General features: G+C 36.4%; 1 protein-coding gene across 2 annotated transcripts in view; it reads right to left on the bottom strand.

The window, feature by feature from the left end:
* Nucleotides 1-4,131: 4,131 nt before the first annotated feature.
* Nucleotides 4,132-22,064, bottom strand: part of IL17REL (interleukin 17 receptor E like) — a 36,790-nt gene continuing 18,857 nt past the window's right edge. For both annotated transcript variants that reach the window (XM_072401616.1, XM_072401617.1), the window contains 5 exons: nt 20,709-20,753; nt 12,686-12,825; nt 9,517-9,588; nt 9,269-9,323; nt 4,132-4,526 (listed from right to left, as the gene is read on the bottom strand). In XM_072401616.1, the coding sequence (XP_072257717.1) occupies nt 4,465-4,526; nt 9,269-9,323; nt 9,517-9,588; nt 12,686-12,825; nt 20,709-20,753 (374 nt within the window). In that variant the 3' untranslated portion in view covers nt 4,132-4,464. The remainder of the gene's footprint in view (nt 4,527-9,268; nt 9,324-9,516; nt 9,589-12,685; nt 12,826-20,708; nt 20,754-22,064) is intronic.

Raw genomic sequence — 22,064 nt, 5'->3', positions numbered from 1 at the left:
TGTCTCGTAATATGCCTGATTTTACGTTCCATTTGATGGTAAAGCCCTTGTGGAAATTTTTTAGTTCTCTCTACACACTAATCAACTTTCCCAAAGTTTTTACATAGACTTGTACAAAGGAAATTCTAGAATATGGAAGAGCATGATTTTTTTTTTTTTTGGGGGGAAGGGGGGAGTGGAGTCATTGCAGTGCTGCTAAAAAACGAACATCCGCCTGTTTGTAAACAATGCAAGGAGTATGTACTTTTTTCAAGGTTCAAAAAGCCAAAAGATTGGATGGTAAAACAGGACCAATTCCAACAGCTTTTGGAGGTCAAAATCCTTGTTCCTTCTCTTTAGGGCCTATTATTTAGTACCGGTAGTTACCATTGAGATTGTGTTCGTCATTTTTGTAACTGATTTACTTGCTGCTGTGTGTTAGCATTTTTTAACTATTCTCTATTACTACATACATATGGGTTTGATTGACAGTTAAACTACTTCATTCTGTGTGGAGTTTTTAAGATCTTTTGTTTTCTTTTTGTACTGGGAAATTTTAAATCTAACCAGTTTTTCTAGGTCTCTGCTTGTTTGAATATAGTACTTTATACTTACTGAGTTTTGTTTAAAGTAGTGTATTTTCTGTGAGCATGTATTTTTATACAATTTTGTAATCTTTACCGTAAAGGTATGACTTTTACATCTTGATATGCCTGTGCTTTCTTTTTTGTTAACATATTTATGTTTTTTATACTTAAAGGAATAGGAGAAATAATGTATATACGGAGAGGGATTCAGAAACATAGTTAACATAATCGCAACCATTTTGTATGTTGTCCTGAATACTAAATTATAGAGCTTTGCTTTAAGTCTAGGTTGTCTTTGTGCAGAAATAAACCCTTTGTTTCTAATTTTTGCATGCTTTAGGGAGTTTTGGAGCTACAAGGTAACATAAAACAGATACATAAGTACCCTCATAGGGGGAAGAGGATATATGCAAAAGAATATGCCCACTCTCCCATCGCAGGCTTAGATCTGGGGACGTGTTCTGCAGCTTTGGGGTCCTTCTCTTGACCCTGCTCGGGGTGGCAATGGCCACAGCCACGGAACACCAAAAGGGCCGGAGTTACATCCCCATTGGGCCGCATATGTCCCGCAGGCCGTAGTTTGCCCATGTCTGGTCTAGACTCTGCTCAAATACTGTTGGTTATTGCTTCTAGGTGACCACACCTGATTAAGCAGCAAACACCTGAACTACTCAACATTAAAACCACATGGGGTCTGCGGTTTTACTGTTGATGACAATTGTCTACTTTGAAATATTCTGCTTGTATTCTGCTGTTGATTCTAAGATCAGTCAATGCTTAGATGTGGACTGGGTTTCCCAATCTATTACTGCCTGTTCTCTTTCCGGCAGTATGGACCTGGAAGTGCATATGTCAAAGAACTGTAATACAGCCGTTTTGTCTGTCCATGTGAATACAGATATTCCTCACTTACCAACTTGCTAGTTTAATGACCCCTCTGATTTGATCGCCACCCTGACAAGTACATTGTACAATGAATTGTATAGTGTACAGAAATCAGGCATCTCTTCTTCAACCTTCTCAACTTGCATCACTCCTCTGCCCTCAACCCTGGCCTCTCAGGCTGTCAGTATTCCTGAAACTTAAATACACTGTATGTTTGCAATTTCAAAGACTCCCTCACTAAACAACCAATTCACCTAACAACCTAGTCATGTCGGTCAGTAGGTGGTTGTTGGCAGGAAGTATGTGTTTGTGTTGCAATTTGCACCCGGACATCTTGATTTGCTTCTTTATTTCATAATTTTGCTAAATGTTATTAAAAATTAGAAGAAAAGCCCTATCTTAAAAAGGAGAAGTAGGCACAAACTTTTATTTTTAATTCCTTATACACTTTATTGTAGGAAGAAAATACAATTACAAAATGAAATGAAATTCCTTGATTCTTTGCTTGATAAAATATAACTTCAAATTAAATGAAGTATTGATACAGAAAATGATTGAAACATGAACAAAAAACAACCATAACAATAAACCCTAATTTATAAATGTAAAATTGAAAAATAAGGAATGTCTAAACACTGCAGATCTGCAAATACACTGTCAATAGGCTATGACGATTAATATTTATCATATTTTCTCCGCTATAAAACTACAGAGTACAGAAAAAAACACAGCAAAAATATATATTCTTTTCTGAGCTATAAAACTGCAGAGAACAGAAAATGAAAACATGGATAATGCATCTTTCCCACCTCCCTTTCAAAATGCCAGATATAAAGTGAGTTTCCATTAGATTAAACAATAATCTTCACTACTGAAAAAATAAGGAATGGCAAAAAATTGCAGTCTGTATATGATATCAATCTTTACAATGACACAAGAAATTACCGAATTAAGAATAGGGATCAATCTATATGGTAGAATAAAAATGAATCATTTCAAGTGGAGCTATCTCTTTATTGTATTATTGAAATATAATCAAACATTAAAACATTTTAGTTGGTGTAAGAATACAGAACAGACAGCAGCAAAAAATCACAATCTAAAATACATTTGAAAGCTGAATTTAAACTGAAAATAAAAATGAAAAAGTTTTATTCCTCATGCCAACTAGTAACTGATCCAGAGTCTGTAGTTGAAATTGGGAACTTTATAATACTGTGAAGAAATGGCCTCCCTGTGCTGCTTGTTATCAGAAAAGAAAAAAAGGGGGAGTGTGACTGAAAATAATGAACTGAATAGGTTTTCAGTTATGCATTCTACTCCTTCAGAGAATCTCTGCTGGTAGTGCATGGACATCATAAAGCCTTGAGAGTATTCTACCATGCAGCCATGTCAGAGGAAAAAACTAGCAGGCACCAATGCATCAAAGTGCATTACCACTAACATTTTAACACTGGGCATTTTTTTACCCAGCATTGTTACTAAATCTACTGTGTCATTGAACAAAGCCGACCATTGGCAGAACACTTGAATGTTAACCTGGTCAGTCACAGAATGATGGGTAATTGCAGGAGGTGGTGCACAACAGCACCACTGTTTACTGTGTGTATTTTTTAGCATAGCCAGTCAGGAATACAAAGGAGTTTTTTGTACTTACAATTCAACTAAAATCTGCTAAAAGGGGTATCTACATGTATGTTAAGTATTTTGACTGCTTACTATGGGAATCTCTAATCTTTAAAAATTGTTTGGATACACATTTCAGACAGGTACTATATATTGACAGTTTTACCCTGATGCTTCAAGAATCTCTCTGGCCTAGGACTGGGTGACCTTAAATGTATGGCCGCAGACCCTCCACACAAGAACGACCCAAGATTCACAACTCAACAGGGAAGTATATGATTATTTATAAAAATAAAAGTAGTAGTGGATAGAGTATAGCAGAAAAAGGGACATCAACACGGATACTACCAGATTCTCCTAAAGCCTAATGTGCACTCATGACAAAGTGAGACAATATAGCAAAATGGGTCATCACTGCCACAATATCAGCAAAGTCCCTGCCTGCATATTTACTTTACTTTGAGAAATATAATATGACTCTAAACTAATGAGTGAGGCAAGTGCAAAAAAACACAGTACAGTATGATCATATAACATCATTTATACCACTAAAGCCAACCACAACAGTTTGGAATCTCTAAAACAAAAGAACTTAGAACAAATATATCCATTGTTCCATGCTACAAACAATAATATAATGAACCTTGCCACCATTTACTAACAATTTGAAATTATGAATATTAATAGTGATTCTAAATACAGAGACTGTTGTCAAAGTGCAGGCTAAAACATGCCTGGCAGAGTGCTTCCCTCCAATGAGCTATGCATAATAAATCTCCAAGAATCAAAAGAAAACTCTGCAGCATCTACCCCTTGATCACTGTGACATGGTAAACCAGTAATGAAAATGGTAACAGAAAAGGTGTATCTACTTAAATATAAGTTACTGATTATTAAAAGTCTGTTACACGGTTCCATTTAAACATACAGTTCACAGATTGTCCAAAATAGAAAATGCTGGAATACCAAAACATAAAAAAAGCAAAAAAGCAAAAAAAAAAAAAAAAAAAAAAAATATGAGTTTAAGCACTTATGGAAGCCATTGTAGTTATGATAGGGTAATGAATCCTTACTGTTGGATGAAAGATTGGTTTGAAATTTGGTAAAATAATCTGCTCTGTATTCTTACTTAGATTAAATATGGGTTTCAAGTACAAAATGCATGCAGTCTAACATTCTGATAAATAAAACTAAAAACAAAAGAGGAACTCTTTGTAAAATAAATAATTATTTGTTTTATTAAAATTCTGAATGTCAGAATTTCTAGTATTTACTGTTTTACAACAAAAAAAATCAGCAAAACTTGCTATTTACATATTTAGAGCACAAAGGCAAAAATATACAAATAAATATGTACAAAAATATACATGGTTGCAATCAGCTTCAATCAGGCACACAGAAGGGACTCTGGCTGGATGAAATTCACTGGATGATTGAAATTACCATCACCTAAAATAAGAGGAGACATTAGTCTACACATTCATTGTACTAGAGACAGCTAGTCTAAAAAGAGAATCTTTATTACCTTTCTAGCTCTATAAAGAAATAAAGTATTTTTGTACTACTTACGTAAGTTACCTGGTGCAGAATTTAGAGCACGGAGGACAGATCAAGACTGCTACTTACACAGCAATCTGCTTCTCTAAGCATACCCAAATTTAGTAGAATAGCTCTTTAAAGTGACAATGACATCTGAAAAGTTTTAACTTCATTAACATCCTTTTAAAGTATAACAGCTATAACATTTGGCACCGGTGCCTCCAATAAATCAATCATGCAGAGATAAAGTCTTCCCTGGAGTTTTTAGCAACAACATATTTATGTGAGTGAAATCTCTGCAATTGTGCATCTCCTAAATACTTTCTGAAGTTCTCCACTAGTTTATATGCCACTGCTTGGTCCCTGCAGCTAGAGACACACTAGTAATGTATTGCTTGGGGAGATGCAGACAACTGATATAGAGGTCTTGAAAACTGAAAATTGTAGTGGCAGCAGTAGCTAAACAAAAGAGTGCACATTTCTAAGATGACTGTGTCTTTTTAAAGTAAATTTGTCATCCGTCCTAATATCTATCTGAAGGACAATGTCCATTTCTGATTTGATTTGGATACAAATTTCTTGACCATCACCTTATTTATGGTGATCCTGGACAAGTGTGTCAGCCCAGCCATCAAGCAACTTCTGGTAGCCCTTATCAGACAGGTGTTTAGTTCATTGACTAATTCTCCCAATCTATATTTATTTTCCCAGTTGGCAATAAAAACTAGCATAAGCCTCATATTTTATAACCAACTGAACTTTCAGTTACTAGATACATCACAGGTACAGCTAAATAAAACTGTTCAATGTTTCCTTGTTCTTTGACTTTTACAGCAACCACAGTCTAAGAATAAAAGATTGTCCCCTAAAAACAGCTGCAAAGTGGTGTGAAAATAGAGCTTTGAACAATCCCCACAGAATCAGGCAATCAGAAAAGCTCATGTCCTGATTGTCCAGAGCTCTGGCCCTTATTCAGAAAAGCACAGAAATGACCGATTTCACGTAGGTCAGTAAACAAATCATGTACAAGGAAATATGCAATGAATATAGAAGAAATATCAATGTCTGTCATTTGATAAATGTGAATGTTGCACTAGTTCATGAACACACAATCTAAGAAGATACAATATTAGTGATGTAGCTTACTTTGAAGCTTATGGTATTTTAAATTAAAAAAAAATTCTGTCTATACAGGAATTGGAAGCATGAAAATGGAAAGCTTCCTTAAACCTGAGTTTCTAAAAGGTCATATATTGCTAAAGGACACCACAGAGATAATTGTAATATACACAATAAATGTACCTTACCGGTAGCAATCAACACATTCTTTGTGAAGTTTGCTAATATTACCTTAATGTGCACGTTACGTTGAAATTAGGTAACTCTAATTGACTGAATAATGTGGGCTACTATTGTTCTGAATAGAACAATAAATCCATTTTACTTCTAATTTATGCTACTATTGTTCTGACTTCCGAATGTGCTAGTTACTGGCTTTTCACATCAACACAATTGAAAAGGTCTGACTTTACTGTCCCCATTTTGTTTTAAGGCAGTGTTTCAGAATGTAATAATGGCAAAGGCGGCAAGATAAATGGCCAACCATTCTTAACCAGAATTTCTTGGAACCCAATACCTCCTACAGAGGCTGCCAGGGGTTCCCTTAGCTTTGGATGCTGTCCTTCCATCTGATGGTGTCTACAATGTTCTGGGGTTTTGTAACTTGGCTTGAATTGAATTCAGATCACCACAATGAGAGGGGCATTCTTCTCACTATAAAAGTCAGGGGCATTTTTTCAGTAAGTCCCATGAATTTAATTTAGCTGGGTTTCTGGCTAAAAAGTTGAGAAGGCGTGATCTAGTTATTGTCAGTTTGCATATTTCACTCAGGACAGCTGTAACATTGGTTCTCACCTGCAGGTGTGAAGAAGTAGTAACCCCACCACACCATCACCACCCATCTGAACTAATCCTTTAACTAAATGTTCTTCCTAAATCATAGATCCATCGTTTAAAAGTGTAAATTCCAAAGTATTTCTAGACACTGCCCCTGCTATGCTTATGTTGTCTCTACTTTTTGCAGAACAGCAGAAGTCTCAGGGAAACTTCACAATATCAGCAGAAAATGCAAAGCAGACCAAAAGCACTTCAGGTATTTGCACTTGTAGATAAAATAGGACAAAATGAAATCTATCCTGCAAATATTTTGATGTGATTCACAAAACAGCAGTTTCTATTATTTCTTTCATATCTGCATAAATAGGTTTAGCTTTACACAGGCTGAAGGAAGTAAAATAAAAAAATATGATTTCCCCGTTCCTAGTTTTGCCAGTTGTTATGAAAAAAGTGTATGTTTCAGTGCCACTTAAACTGTTACTTCCTGATCCTGGTCTATTTTTATATATGAGCCAACAAATTTAAAGCGTTTTTTTGTTTTGTTTTTTTGCATACAAATTAGGTGCTCCCTTTCACTTGCATGAATAGAGCAAAAAAAAACTGTCTGCAGTAATAGGATTACATTACAAAAAATATATTATTTTACCACAGATTTATTATATTATTTGGAATTGTATTTTATTTTATGTTTACTAACTGGAGAAAATCTGAGAATATTAAGGAAAAAAACTTTAATTCCTTATTTAACATTATTCTGTGGCCTTTATTATGTAAATTTAAAGAGAAAACGTTTCACAAAAACATCACACTGGTCAACACACTTAAGAAAATTGCAGTGTATGACATGAGTCTGTCCTTCTGATCTGTCAATGAATGCAGAAGGAGGTAGGCATCAGGAAAAAGAAATGTATTCTCTGGCAAGTCATAGAGATCTTTCTTCATTCACTAAGTAAATTGCTGCTTATGAATCTTTTACGGATGGAGGGCTAATAAGGTCCCAGGGTGAGGGGGGCAGCACCAAAGGCCTGCATTGACCTGCCCATTCTTCCTTTGCCAGCAATCATAGTACACTCCTAAAGTTCATATACCCTGGGTATACTGCCAGTCAACAGTGTCATCATAGTTCTGATCCTAATATCAACGAGGGGGTCCTGCAATGGGATCAGAAGCTTCTCTTTTATTCTTTTTTTCAATACCCACATGCCTCTTTTTTGTCTTTGTGAATGAAGTATTGTTCCCTTCCCTGAACACTATTCTAGAGGCATTTTTTTCCTATTGATTACCAAAGTAAGGGGAAAATCTATTTTCCCTTACCACCTGTATGGGGGCATACTTCTTTTCTGTGGCCACCAGTGCAATTCAATGAAATTCTTCTTCTCACTCAAATGGGTTGATAATGATTGAAACTAAATTTTAAGGTTACAAGCAGTAGCAAGCAGGAGTTTTTCAAATTAAACAATAATGTAAAATGTGCATATAACACATTTCCTAATTTTTATGTTTATTGTGTTTTTTTGCTTTTCTATTGCTATAAAAAGTAATCAAATATTGTAGCTTATGGCTGAGTTGTGGTCATTTTTGGATTGGGACTTCTATTGAGAAGAGGCCATGAGACTTAATGCTGCGGGGCTCTGTGATTTTATTTAAACAATGTATCAACTACCTGCAGTCACATAAGGGTTAGAATTGACTAGAGTTGTTGAATTCCAGTCCACAAAGGCCACATGCAGGCCAAGATTCTTATACAAAAAGAGCTGCGTCCTGACTCTTTGTGAAACATGCTAAATTTACTGTTTTCAGTTAATTAATACAAAAAAATGTTCAGTTTATTTTTAGTACCCCATATGATTTGCTGATTTTCAGAGATAAAAAAAAACCCTGTTTGTAATGGAAAAACATTAGTGTAGGTACAGGGTGTGTATAAAAAGCTCCTGAAGTACAGACTGTAATAAATTCTCATTCCTCACATGCAAATTATAGCCCTGAAACGAAAGCACAATCGAGAAATAGTTCAATGAAAAGGTTTTGTATTTCTGCCAGAAGCAAATTAATAATTGCACCAAACTAAGAGAAACAGGTTTAAAGTAATTACATAGACCACAAAATTGATAATTGGAGCCTATGACAAGCACAGACATTTGAATAGTTACAGAATATTTTAGTAGATTATGAATAATTTCAAGAAAACATGTCAATGTCAAACAGAGAATGGGGCTGTACTGCGCAGCCTGTGGGATGATGCACCCACTAGGGAAATGTAAGTCATAGGCGGCATTGGTAAATCCATTCCCTTTACCTCTTGTTCTGGTAAATCACTTTCTGACTCAATCAAACAGCATGAACTGACCTAGCGGGCAAATATGCTGCAGTAAAACTTGACAGGGGTTTTAAACCTTACCCATTCAAAAAAATAAACAAATTTAGCTTTAAATTCATTTTAGGTTTATAGTATTAAAATTATTTTATATGTTCACCTCAATCATTAAACAAAAGCTAAAACATATTAATTAAGATTATAATATAATTAGGAATTTTTAAATGATATGGGTGCAAGCTGACCAAAATATAGCACACAGACAACTTTCTACTTTCAATATAATAGTAGGGGCAGCACTGATACAACTGTCATTTGAAACCATGCCTTGAACTCACATTCCTGTCTGTGTATATTAAGGTGGTGCAATATAATACAATATGGTGCAACAGAGTAATGTTTGTAACGGGTTAAAAAATTATGGACAAATATGTCTGCTTACCATTTTTAAAGGGACAGAGACGTGTCCTTCGTGCATCCGGAAATGCTGACCATCCCTTTAAAAGAAAAATAAGCTCTTTTCAAAATGTTACATATTTTATCAGCCTGTGCATAGAGTTATAATACATTAAAACATTGGAGTTTATCATAAGTAGTCTATAAACAAATGTGTTTATGGAAAGCTCCTGATGAACACAAAATAATTAAAACGCACATGAAAAGTAGTATCAAAATGCACATTTAACTTACCTCAATGCACAAACAGGGTATAATCTCTGAATATGGCAGTGTAACAGATTTAGTTGCATTTTCCTTTTTGATCTGTAAAGTATACATTTAAAATTAACTAATCCAATTAATCAATTTGACATCAATCATTGCCATGTTGTTTCTAAACTATAAATAACTTGCCAGGTTCTTCAAAAGCTCAAAGAGTTTTTACGAGGGTAACTTTATGGTAGTCAGACATAGGCTATATCCTTAGATAGACATACATTATACAATCTATTTACATCTCTGCCAGCTTATCAGACAGCAGTTATCTATTTCTACATTTTTGTGGCAAAGCTCAGAATTGCCATTCTCATTGAACAGGGTGGTAAAATGGGACTTGGATCTAAAGTCAGACCCTTTATACCAAACTAAAAGACTAAACTTTTTAGAGTGGCACATGAAAAATGTTTTTATAACTATTACAGAGTTAATTCACCACTAGGATGTTGGTTTTAGGAGCTATTAACTGGACCCTAATTCTATTTAATTTCTCAGCAGTCTATTTGCCTAGCAGGGGTTAACTATGTTTTGTAGGAATTTACCAGTTTTAAAAACCCTCTTATCCAAAGGTTCACCTATAATTATATTTAACACCTTTAGCAGCTGGCGATAAACATCAACTTGGCTGACCTGTAGCCATCCCCATTCAGGCACAATTTCCTGCAGACCTAAGTTTAAAAACTATGAAAGGCATGGAGTGCCAGTCTTTGACATTTTAATAGAGTTACTCACAGTCAAGTCAGGGACAGACAAGGTTATTCATTGCAATTGGTCTGTAAAAAGTACAGCCTGTTTCCCTGTTTGCACAATGATGCAAATATAGTTACTAACTCTTATGTCTGTTGACATATCGCTGTGGAAATTGAAAACACAATGATTGTAAAGAACAGCTCCACATTGACTTTAGTCTATTGGTGCTTCTGGCAAATACTAGAGCTGCCAGACTGCCAATCTAAGCATGCCTGATCACTTGATACAACTAATTTCTATATAATTATTTTAAAGACAGCAATCTGGCATTTCTTTTAATGTCATTTAATGTGGTTGTGATTTATGTAGTAAATTCATATTTTCAAGATCATAGTATTATTTGAGATCTGGATATCACATAAAAAGCACCAAAACGTTTGCCCCCGTAAAAAGAAATGACTCCAGAATAGATCAAAGATTTGAATTAAAGCTAAAATAAAAATGTGTGAAAAAATAATATGGAATAATAGAGCTGTACAATTTCCTGGTGGTGGGGGAGTATTTCTAAGATCTAATTTACGGCAATCTCTCTGAATCTGTTCATATTGCAGCATTAATAAAACTATTTGAAAAAGGATGATTTCTCACGTTTACTTTTCAAAGCACAAAACTGCAAAGGCAACACTCCCTATGCTATATCCTTAAAATCCTGGGGCCAAAGTATACCTGGTAACATATGCAATTTGTTGTTTTGTGATCTGTACAATTCTAGGTGACCAATATATGAGGAAACTTTTAAGTAATTTTTTAATGAGCTCTAGCTATTATAGCCGTCTGCACAAGCAGAATTACACAGGGCCTCACAATGATTACACAGCTCAACAAAAAACATTTTTTGTTCACTTGCCAATGATTTTTCAATATATTTGGTGTACTTCAGCTCTGCTGAATCCAGAAATGACATCAGTTTCATTGAATTGGCTCTAGTTCAGGTGATGAAAGAATCAGAATAAATGATTTACCATCAAATGTTAACACAGCATATTATTATCAATCTTTATTTACACCGATGTTTTCCATTTTATATATTAAATGTAGCATTATTTTTATGAAATGTTCATTTGCCTTCTTTTAATTCATACATTTTCTTTTTCTTTTACAGAGCTCTTTAAGAAGAAGTTGTTTAAATGACCCTAATATATTTTGGTACATTCGTGGTGAAAAATCTCAGCAAAAACAGGGAAGAAACTTTACAGAATTTGTGAAACAAGCATATCTTGCATATTTTGGTATTAAACTGGGGAACCAAGATTAGTATTGGGCTCCCCATATGGTATGCAAAACTTGTGTAGAGTGTCTACGTCCGTGGAAAAATGGAAAACTGAAAAGTTTGAAATCTGTTTCACTGCATAATGTCAACTGCTATGCATCAATTTTAATTGGTCACTCAGCAAAACTTAAAGAAGAATATGAAAATATTCAAATGGTCTTACAAAAGCTTTGCTATCATGAACACATATGTGTTGATTTAAAAATGGTGAACTTCCTACTTGGACAGCAAAGTGGATACACAAAGTACCCATGTTTCATCTGCTTGTGGGATAGTAGGGCAAAGCAGGATCACTGGAAAAAAGTGACATGGCCTCCAAAGGAAAACAATAAAAAAGGTTGACAAAGAAAAAATCATTCTCCCTCCACTACACATAAAGTTGGGAATAATGAAGCAATTTGTTAGAGCTCTGAACAAGGACGGTGATTGCTTCAAATACATTTGTAGATTCTTCACTGGACTGATTACTGAAAAAATAAATGCAGGAATCTTTGCCGGACCCCAGATTCAGAAACTGATAAATGATTCAAATTTCACAAGTTACATGACTGATACTGAAACTTCTGCCTGGTACAGCTACGTCATGGTTGTCAGGAACTTCTTGGGAAGCACAAAATTATGAAGAACTTGTACAAAACTTGCTCTGAAACTTTAAAACTTTGGGTGCTACTATGAGCATAAAGGTACACTATCTCCATAGCCAGTTGCAAAAATTTTTAGAAAACCTTGGTGATTTCAGTGAGGAACAAGGGGAGAGGTTCCATCAAGATATAAAGGTGATAGAAGAAAGGTTTCAGTTTTCATTAGATTTCTATGAGGTTAATATTGAGGTAATTATTTAAAAAACTAGAGCCAATCTAGCAAAACCAATACCATATTTGGAATCTGTGCATCAAACATAACCTAAAATGACTTTGATCTGTTTGGCAAGTAAATGTTTGTTGACCAGTGTATTAAAATGTCACAATACATCTGCTTTGTGGTATGCTTTTTTAGTTATTCATAGTTGGATACTTCAACACAGAAAACCATCAAAAACAAAAGCAATATGGCAAAATGGCAATAAAAATGACAATGAAAACCTTATTCAAAAGTGCAACTAGTATTGGTATATAATATACTTACTACTGCATGGGCTCCAATGTCATGGCAAACAAAATGTTTCTTACAAAGGCGTACATTGTAATCGTAGTCCTCAAGAATATTTGAAACGTGGACAGTTATAAATTTGTTTTCCAAGTTGACCCTGTAATCTAGTTTTCCAGCTGAAGGATAAGATTAAAAAGATATTTGTTATGTAGTCATAGTGTTTATTTCATTTAGTTTGCTTGCTTATTGTTTAATTTGTTAGGGCTGGATCACATGGGTGCTACTATTGTGAGTGGTTACAGGTTAGTTCAGTATAAGTCAATTGACAATCAATGACCTTATATAATGGCTGTTTAGGTGAACATATCAGTGAGAGATTATGTAAGTGGCCATTGTTTTCCTGGTTCTTCTTTCTGCCCTTGAAACCTTCTGAATCACTGACTCAAAATGATTATACAGTTTGGGTGTCCAGCTAATTGCCATACAACTTGTCACACAGTTTAAACATGCTTGTTTAAGGTGTGTGACTGCCATTTCTTACACCAAAAGATCAGATTTACATCCATACATATATTTACAAATAGGCATTCTTTACTTTGGGTTTAGAAATAGCAGTTTGCATAACGCTTCAGTAGCAGGATCACTTTATCAATAAAAGGAATAGGACAATTGATCTCATTAGTTTCATTAAGAGCACAGGTTAATAGTTGATTGGCCATTGGGACCCATTAAGCTGCCCTGTTACCACCTAAATACAAGCCCATGTGTACCCAGTATGTATTTGTTACTTTTGTAAAGTTTTCTGATACTTATCTTGCAAATAAAAAAAATCCTAGTTGGATACCAACAACTTTTTGGCATACATGCTGGCATTATTAGCTTTACTTCAAGGGAAATATCAAAGATTTAATATAGTATAGTGTATATGCAATAGGTCAGACAGAGAAGAAAATTAAGTAACAACAGCAGCCTATTAGTCTAGCGGGTTGGTGATTTAGAAAAGAAAACTCAACACAGTGCAGTCAATATGTTTTCTCTTTTTTGGTCACTCGTAGTAAAACTCTTGTTAATAGAGTTACTGTGATCAATGATAATATGATGTTTACATATTGAAAACCTGTTTTCAATAACAGACCAAGCATTTTTAACTATTTTTAGGATTTTTTAAAAGGTGCCTCCATATTTTTGCACATAATCCTAAAACCTATGAAACTCTCTAATGTAATAATGATTTCTGCTAATAAGACTTGACTCCACCTCCCTGTGCTTCCCACACCAGTCACTGTGATGAACATCCACAGTGATTAATGATCAAGCAAGAGAGAAGCCAACCAAAAATAAACTTCTCCAAAGTCAGTATTTCTGGCACACATGTGCAGGAAGCAGGGGGCACCAGTTATTATATCTTGATGGCATAGATTGACTACAAGTACATGCTACACTGCATACCGGCACATTACATGTGCCAAAACAACAACAATTCAATGTAGTTGGGTTTACATTTCTTCTAAGTCTGTGCGTGGAATGTAATTTTCTTCCTAACACTGTTGCTAGTGACACCAAACATTTTACCACTTACTTCCTAGTGTATTTTCCATGGAAATATATAGGGAATGCACTCTAGACATAGGACCTTTGAAAGGTCTGGTCACAAAAAAAGCTAAATAAACAATAACATTACTTTAATGTTGACCAAGAACTTTCACCTTAATTGTAATAAATATGTTGTTTTTATGATATCAATTCATCTATTGTTTGATATCTTCTTTACAACTTGGCTCTTAGTGTCTTTTCTATAGTAATATATAGAGAATATGGAAAGTAAACTCTAGAGAGAGAACCGGAGAAGGGTGGGTCACAAAAGAACATAAACTAAACAATACGTTTTACTTTGAACCAAAACATCCATAAAACATTTCATTTTATTGGTTAGCTGTTCTGATGTGCTTTTATTTATTGTGTGACATATTAGTTATTATTTGTAACCTATGCGTTATTATTTGTAACGGACATAAACTTAATATGAACAGAAACACTGTGAAAACATCATATTTGTAGACTTAGTATCAGTTTACAGTTTGTGCAGCTAAAGTCAACTATAGTGCATGAAAGACTTTGATCTTAACTTGTATTTACAAGAGGAAAAGTAGAAAATAGCTAAAATTATGACCATTAAAAAACAGTAACAGTGTTGTTGCCTAACAACACAGAAAATAAAATTCCAGAACAATTACTGGTAAAAGTTTCCTTGTTGTGGAACTTAACATCAAAGTCTTTACAACTGCTTGCATGATGTTCACTGTCAAAACAATAAACAGATCTACTGATATTGACTGCTATGTGAAAACTTTGTGGTTGTACAGTTATTTTCAAATGAAAAAGATTCCTGGAAATATGTATAAAAATACATCTGAAAACAATGTGGAATCTTTTGTCACACTTACCTCTTCCTTGCTAAGGCGCAGGGGTCTCTCTCCTGCCCATGCAGGCAGTTCTGACCTTGGGAACTCCTGCTTTTCCAAGTTTTATCAGTATTGCCCATCCTGCAGGCCAATCAGGAAATAGCCTCCTAATCTCCCCTTGCTATTTAGCTAGCTCAGACACAGCACTCAGCAATTGTGCAACATGTCTCTACTAGTGCTGAGCCCCCTAGCTCTGCTAAGCATTTCCTTTACACCTGCTGTTTCTCTGCCTGTTCCCTTGTGCTCATCCATTTTACCTCTCTGTCTGTGGTGATCCATGTGTCACCTGTGCCTCCTGTCGCTTCCTGTGTTCCCCTTTGTCTGCGGTGGCCCCCGTGTCACTGGGGTCTATTTCTTGGATTACTGGTCTTGACCCCTTGCCCGCCTTGACCTTGGCCTTCCTTGACCATTGTCTTGCCTTGTGATTTGGTACCGTGCATTATCCTACCCACCCAGGTATGCCCAAGGACCGCAACCTGGCAACTTAGATCCTTCTCAAGGCTCACACCACCCATTGTGCAAGCTGTAGCGCCCCCTAGAGGGTCTGTTCCCCTCAGTATGATTGTTAAAACAAGTGTAGTAAACGTGTTAGTATTATTGTTTTCCAGTTGGAAACTGCAAACAATACATTCAGGATGAAACTTCAAGGGTAGAAAAAACTTGATCTGTTTGGAATACCTTTATATAATACCACATTCTAGAAGGAACACCATTAGCACGTAAGCCTTATAAAGGAGAAGCAGCCTTGCCTGGCTGTTCTTATTTGTTTGTTTTTTACAGTTAAAAATATAATATGAAAGTTGTTTCATCAAAAGATATGTTATTTTTTGTTAAGGTAATGAAAACTGCAAAACAAACTGCACTTTAAAACATTTGACTTGTATAACAATTGTGTGCTCTGATTTTATCTGCAAAAGCTTACTATATATCAGTAGGTACCACTTGCTGGTACCATGTGGCTATGTACACACTTGCAATAATTGTCATTGGAAATGAACGATTATCGGCCGATCGTTCACATCGATAATTGTTAACAGCAAAAAGTGCACAACGACAGGCCAACAATGCAGGTAAATGAGGAATGTTGCTGAAAACGAATGACTGTCCTGGCAGATCTGTTTGGGGCGACGATTGTTTGCTATATATTGTGTGTACGGTTGTGCAGTGATCCTGGATTGTGCTGAGCATGCGCAGCGAACAAACGTTCCTGGAACACACAACAGCACGATAACTGTGTATGCATATGTAAAAAAACAGATGGTGTTTTTTGGATGACATTTTTTCCAGTGTGCTTTGCAGTGTGTCTATCCTTTGCAGCAAATTTTCATTTGAGATGTGACCTGTGTGGGAAATTCAAAAAGCATATTTAGTTTCCAGATATTGTACAGGTAAGTTGACACATGGACAATGCATGCACAATATATGAATGCCTACCAGATTTCGGCTCTCCTCTCCTCATAACGCCAATGCTCCCTGTCTACCCTGATGTGTCAGGCTTAGGGTGTTCCTACTCTTCCTCTGGAATACCATCAGGCGCTGCAACTTTAATCTAAAATGTAAACATCTGTACAGAAAAAAAACATTAATTACATACGATACACATTACCATATTTAACCTATCTCTCTACCTTCTAGGTGCATACCTGGGTCAAGATCCACAGATGACACTTCCTCCTCAGTATGCTGCGTTGGGGTGGGGAAGCAATAATCAACTCTGCAGAAAGGCTTGAGTGTATGGCAATATCCTACCTTGATGTTAAGGGTGAACCTCTGCCTCTGACTCGGGCTCGGGCTCGGGCTCTGCATCTGCTTTAGGCTCCTTAGCAGCCAGCCTTTTTTGTTTTAAAGGTCATCGGCCAAAAAAAAACACCCAAATTACTAAATACAACAAAAAATGCAGGATCCCCCCTCCCCAAACACACCTAATGAAGTTACTAAGCACAGTCAAAATGTATTAGTTATACTTACGTTGTTGGCGATGCAACGTCAGAAATAGTCTAGCATGACCCTCTTGCGATTCTTCATGTCGGACCACCACTTGTAGAGCTGTTTCTTTGACCACACAACCCCAAATTTCTCCTCCAGCCTGCTCTGCACAGTGACCAGAAGGCGATTTTATCTGGCATTGGAACGTGGATGAAACGCCCCCTGTCATCATAATCCGCCTTGTCAGGAATGCTCACCATGCTTCATTTCTGTTTGGCTAATTGGTGATGCTCTCCTCCTGCGTGCCTCTCTGGTGTTGTTATTTGGCTGTGGCAAGTTTTGTAATGATCTCAAGCACAAGAAATGATGTCACAGGACGGGAAACCCAAAGAATGCTGGGAAATCTTGAGAGAATTCAACCTTTCAAGCTCATCTACTAGTGTTCCTTCGCTTAAACCTTCGTTCTTATGACTTTTTCCTGGAACGTTCTTTCTCTGAGCATTCTCAGAAAGTAGGTGTTCCTGCTTTGCCTGTCCTTGTGTTGTATTTGAGTGTGTAGTAAATGTGGAATGTTGAAGTTGAATAATGCAATTTTTTTTTTTATGTTTTGCAGGGACTAGGCCTTTGATGCATTCAACAACCCAGACTTCATGCGTGAATTCATTGAAACCTACAGATCCTATCCCTGTCCCTGGAAGGTGAAGTCTGGGAAGTATGCCAACAGGTATCTCAAAATGAAGGCCTGCAATGCGATGGTGGAGCTGTGCAAAAGCATAAATCCTGCTGCCAACATTAACTACATGAAGCAGAAAATCCAAAAATTGTGCACCGTGTTAAAAAAAAAATAAACAAAGTGAAGGCTTCACAGTGGTCAGGTGCTGGCGCAGAAGACGTATACGTACCTAAATTATGGTACCTCAACCTCTTGTCTTTCACCAGCGATCACGAGGTCATCCATCAGTGTGCAGCCTAAGTGAGAACAATGATGCAGGGCCAAGTACACACAGCTTTGATGAGACTCCTCACATTTTCATGACACAAGACCAGAAAAATTACCAACAAATATTTTTATTGTACAATTTACAAAAACACAGGACTAGTTTGAAAAAAAAAAACAGTACAGATTTTTTTTGCAGTGAAACACACATTGTTGTTAATTCTAAATTTGTCATGCTATCCTGTCATTCCATTGCTCCAGTAGTGTTGAAGTACTGCAAGTACTTGGTTCAGTTTTCTTTTGCTGACACCGAAGCATTTTGCAGTACTGCATGCTGTAGATTCACCAGACCAGTGATTTGGCTGCTGCTTTCCGATGGTGCCATGTGTGCTGCTGTAGCAGAATCCTGCCCCATTAGTGGGCCAAACAATGCACTGCAATTATTCCAGCGCAGAAAATTATGCAGAAAGCATCAAATACCTTGTCAGTTTTGTCTATACGCAGATTTATAGTAGCATTAAATATTCCGAAGCGATTTGTCTGTAATGCAAATGCTTCATCTTCAACAAACACAAAGTTCATTCCCTCTACAGTTTGCCTGTTACTAGGAAGGTGCAGTAGCTTGTTGATCAGCTTTTGGTGGAATGGCGTAGCTTTCAGGACCCCTCTATCAGACATGTGCCAATTTTTGCCAATGTCAACTAAAACAAAATTCATAACGCGCATTTACTATTGCCATGAGCACTGAAAAAACACTTGAATTTGTAATAAAAGGATCCACTGTCTGCAGGTGGGGTGATCCTTACATGTTTTCCATCAATTGCTCCCCCACAGTTAGGGAAGTTCCAGAGTGTCTCAAAATCTGAAGCGATGGCCAGCCATTCCCAGGTGTACCAGAAAACTGACAGGAGAACATAAAAAGAGTTAATTTGCATAATAATTTATTCTATTCTCTTTTCTTTCTTGCACACGTCCTCCAGTGACCCACCTGCTGCAACATCCACCTCGGTGACTTCCAGCCTAATCCAAAAAAGGATCCGGAAAAGAAAACAAGAGAAGCTCGAAAAGAGGCAAACTTTGTAGCAAGCTATTGCCATACTCAGCCATAATGATTGTATGGGGTACCTACATTCATGTACTCATCTTTCAAGCAGTCGATAATTGCCCCACATGTGTCGGGGATAATATGACCCTTTGCTTGCTATGAGATCTAAGTGGAGAACCTCATTGTCCTACAGAGATCTTCCACTGGCAAGGTATCCTAACCTGGCGATCAAACTGACTTTCTCATGCAGGTATCTTGTTTCTGCAGAAAAGGTTCCACTGTGTCAAGTGATTTCTGGAAGCTCACAACCAACATCCAATTGTAATTTTTGTAGTCATCTGGGGATGTCAAGAGCAGTTCCCGTAGCAGATTCTTATGGGAAATGGTGTCTCGGTCCATCAACCAATTGTTACACGAAACCCTGTGCTTTTTCACAACTTATCCTTGCACATCATGTTCATCTTGCTCCTCACTTAGCACATACACAGTAGCAAGAGCTTCTTTCTTATTCAGTGAGAAGATGTGGAAAGGCATATTGCAGAGAGAGGTAAGTGAACAGTCTTCAGGATGAACGTTCATTGACAAAATGACCAATCATTCGTGCACACGTTCTTTTTAACACTCAGAACCATTATTTCTTGTATGTCACTTCCTCGGGTAAATGTCAATTCCTGCATCGTTCAAACGATTGTATCTAGTCTGTGTACATTATCTTTCAAAGATCATACCATCAGCAAGTACATAATCGTGCACTATAAAATAGTTTAAAACAAACGTAAATAATCGTTGATCAGCCGTTAGTCGTTCGTTTACTAACGACAATTATTGCATGTGTGTGCTTAGCCTTAGATGTGCGCAAAGCCTACAGGTACCAAATCTCAGGATGACCCAATTTCAGCCACATAGATGGCCTTACATTTGATACCAGAATACTTTGGTATACAGAGGAATTCATGGTCAACCCAATGACTGGAAGGTGCCCAGGTCTTGTGGTTGCAAAACAAGCCCAAATCATCAACCCTTCAACACTGTGTTTGACAGCTTATATGAAGTGTTCGTGCTAATATGCCATGTTTGGTTTTCACCAAACATGGCGCTGCGCATTATGGCCAAATATCTCCGTCTTGGTCCTGCCTGTCCAAAGGACATGATTCAAGAAATTTTGTGGTTCAAATGCAACTTTGCAAACTTAAGCCATGGTTCCATATTTTGTTTAGAGAGTAAAGGAATTCTCCTTCCAAACAAGCCAAGCTTGTTTAGTTTTTTTTCTAATTGTACAGTCATTAACTTTTATATTTAAAATGCTTACTGCAGCCTGTAGAGTCCGAGAGCTCTTGAGTTTTTTTCCAATTTTCTCTTGGCATTGCGCAGTGGGACCCTGGATGTCTTTACTCCCTGGTATTGTGTACGCAAACATCTGAATGCTACAGGCCAGCTGTGTTTTTAGAGGTGGCCACACTTGTTGATAATGCGTTTAATGCGTTTAATGCGTTTAATTAGATGCACATAGATGCCACTTCCCCTCTTAATGCGTAAGGATCTGGTAAGGGTGTACTTAGTTTTTCACACACAGCTTTTACATTTTGTTTTAGCCTTTGTTAAATAAATGCACTGTGTGCATGTTTTATTCGCCTGCTATATATACATATATATTTACATTTTTAGTAATTGTAAAATATTGTAACTTACACAGACAGGATGATATGTGCCTTCCCACATCCCTATGGTCACAATCTGCAAATATAAAATGTAAAAGTTAACAGAAGTTACAGAGGATCTGCTGTTACCCTTTTTAGCGTATATACTGCTTAATTACTCCTTCATTAGGCAAAACTCCTTTGTGTGTTACCTCATGAATGTTTGTTTATGGTATTCAAATTAGAAATTTGAAGCTGAAATTGTTTTTAGATCTGGCGCCAGTCCCAGGCAGGGTTTTTCCACCATCATGCTTTGTCCAGAAGCATTTAAAGTTACGAAATATTCATGTTGCCTCAGATTTGACTTAAACCTCAATGGCATGAACAAGAGACAGTGAGTTTGAATAGAAACAGCAAGATTTAGCAGAAGTGAGTATGCTCCTATGGGCCCCTCAAGTGTATATAATAAATGCAACAATAACAAAATCATTATTTGTATATTTTTTATGCTATCCTATGAGGTGTTGCATATTTGGCTGGGATAGTTAACACCACCTGAACCTAAGTCATTTCTTTATGCAAGATTCCCCATGTGTTTCCAAGCCTAGGGCTAAACACACAGTGTCAGTAATTCCCAAACAGGAACACCCTGTGCTTGTCAGTAAAAAGTATGGTGAAATCTGCTTATCACAAAAAAAAGGTATTTTGTAATTTCAGGCTGTGCATCATCTGAGTTATCATTAAAGAGTTTACCTTAAAAAATCTTGGTGTGACACAATATTGTAAATTTACCTTTCAGATTTTTTTTTTGAAAATACTTTTTATTAAGTACAGGCAAAAAGAAACAAATACTAATATAACACAGAGTATCTAGATAATGTACATTGTATAGTTATGTACATTGACCAATAACATTTTAAAAAACAAAGAAATCATCAATATATGTCAAGGTGTTTTTTCTGTACTTTTTTTTTAATATAAAAGGGAAAAAGAAAGGGAAGCAATTAAATCTAAGAGACAAATTTATAATATACAATGTCTTAAATAAAAGAATAATACAGACTACAACTAATCAGAGCAATTGCCAAAGTTTAATCAAATTCCACCCAAAGCCCTAAGATCATACCATGGTGTATGATGAAAAGGTCAATTACATTTCCCAATTGAGTTGGGGAAAGTGTATCTTCTAAAAAAGACTGATGTGTCAAAAAACCTCTGTGTATCAGGATTCTGAGTTTTCAGATTTTTTTAGGCTGTGTACACATGTTCAATAATTGTCATTGGAAAGGATTTTTCAAGATCCTTTCCAAAGACAAAAGACTGAACAATCCATGAACAAGAGCCATACATACAGCGTTGTTCTGCTCTATGGAGAGGGCAGTGCTGAGAACGACAGAGCAGCACCCCG

Source organism: Pyxicephalus adspersus, chromosome 2, assembly GCF_032062135.1.
Source record: "Pyxicephalus adspersus chromosome 2, UCB_Pads_2.0, whole genome shotgun sequence".
NCBI classification, from domain to species: Eukaryota; Metazoa; Chordata; class Amphibia; order Anura; family Pyxicephalidae; genus Pyxicephalus; species Pyxicephalus adspersus.
This window is presented reverse-complemented; position numbering and strand designations above follow the sequence as displayed.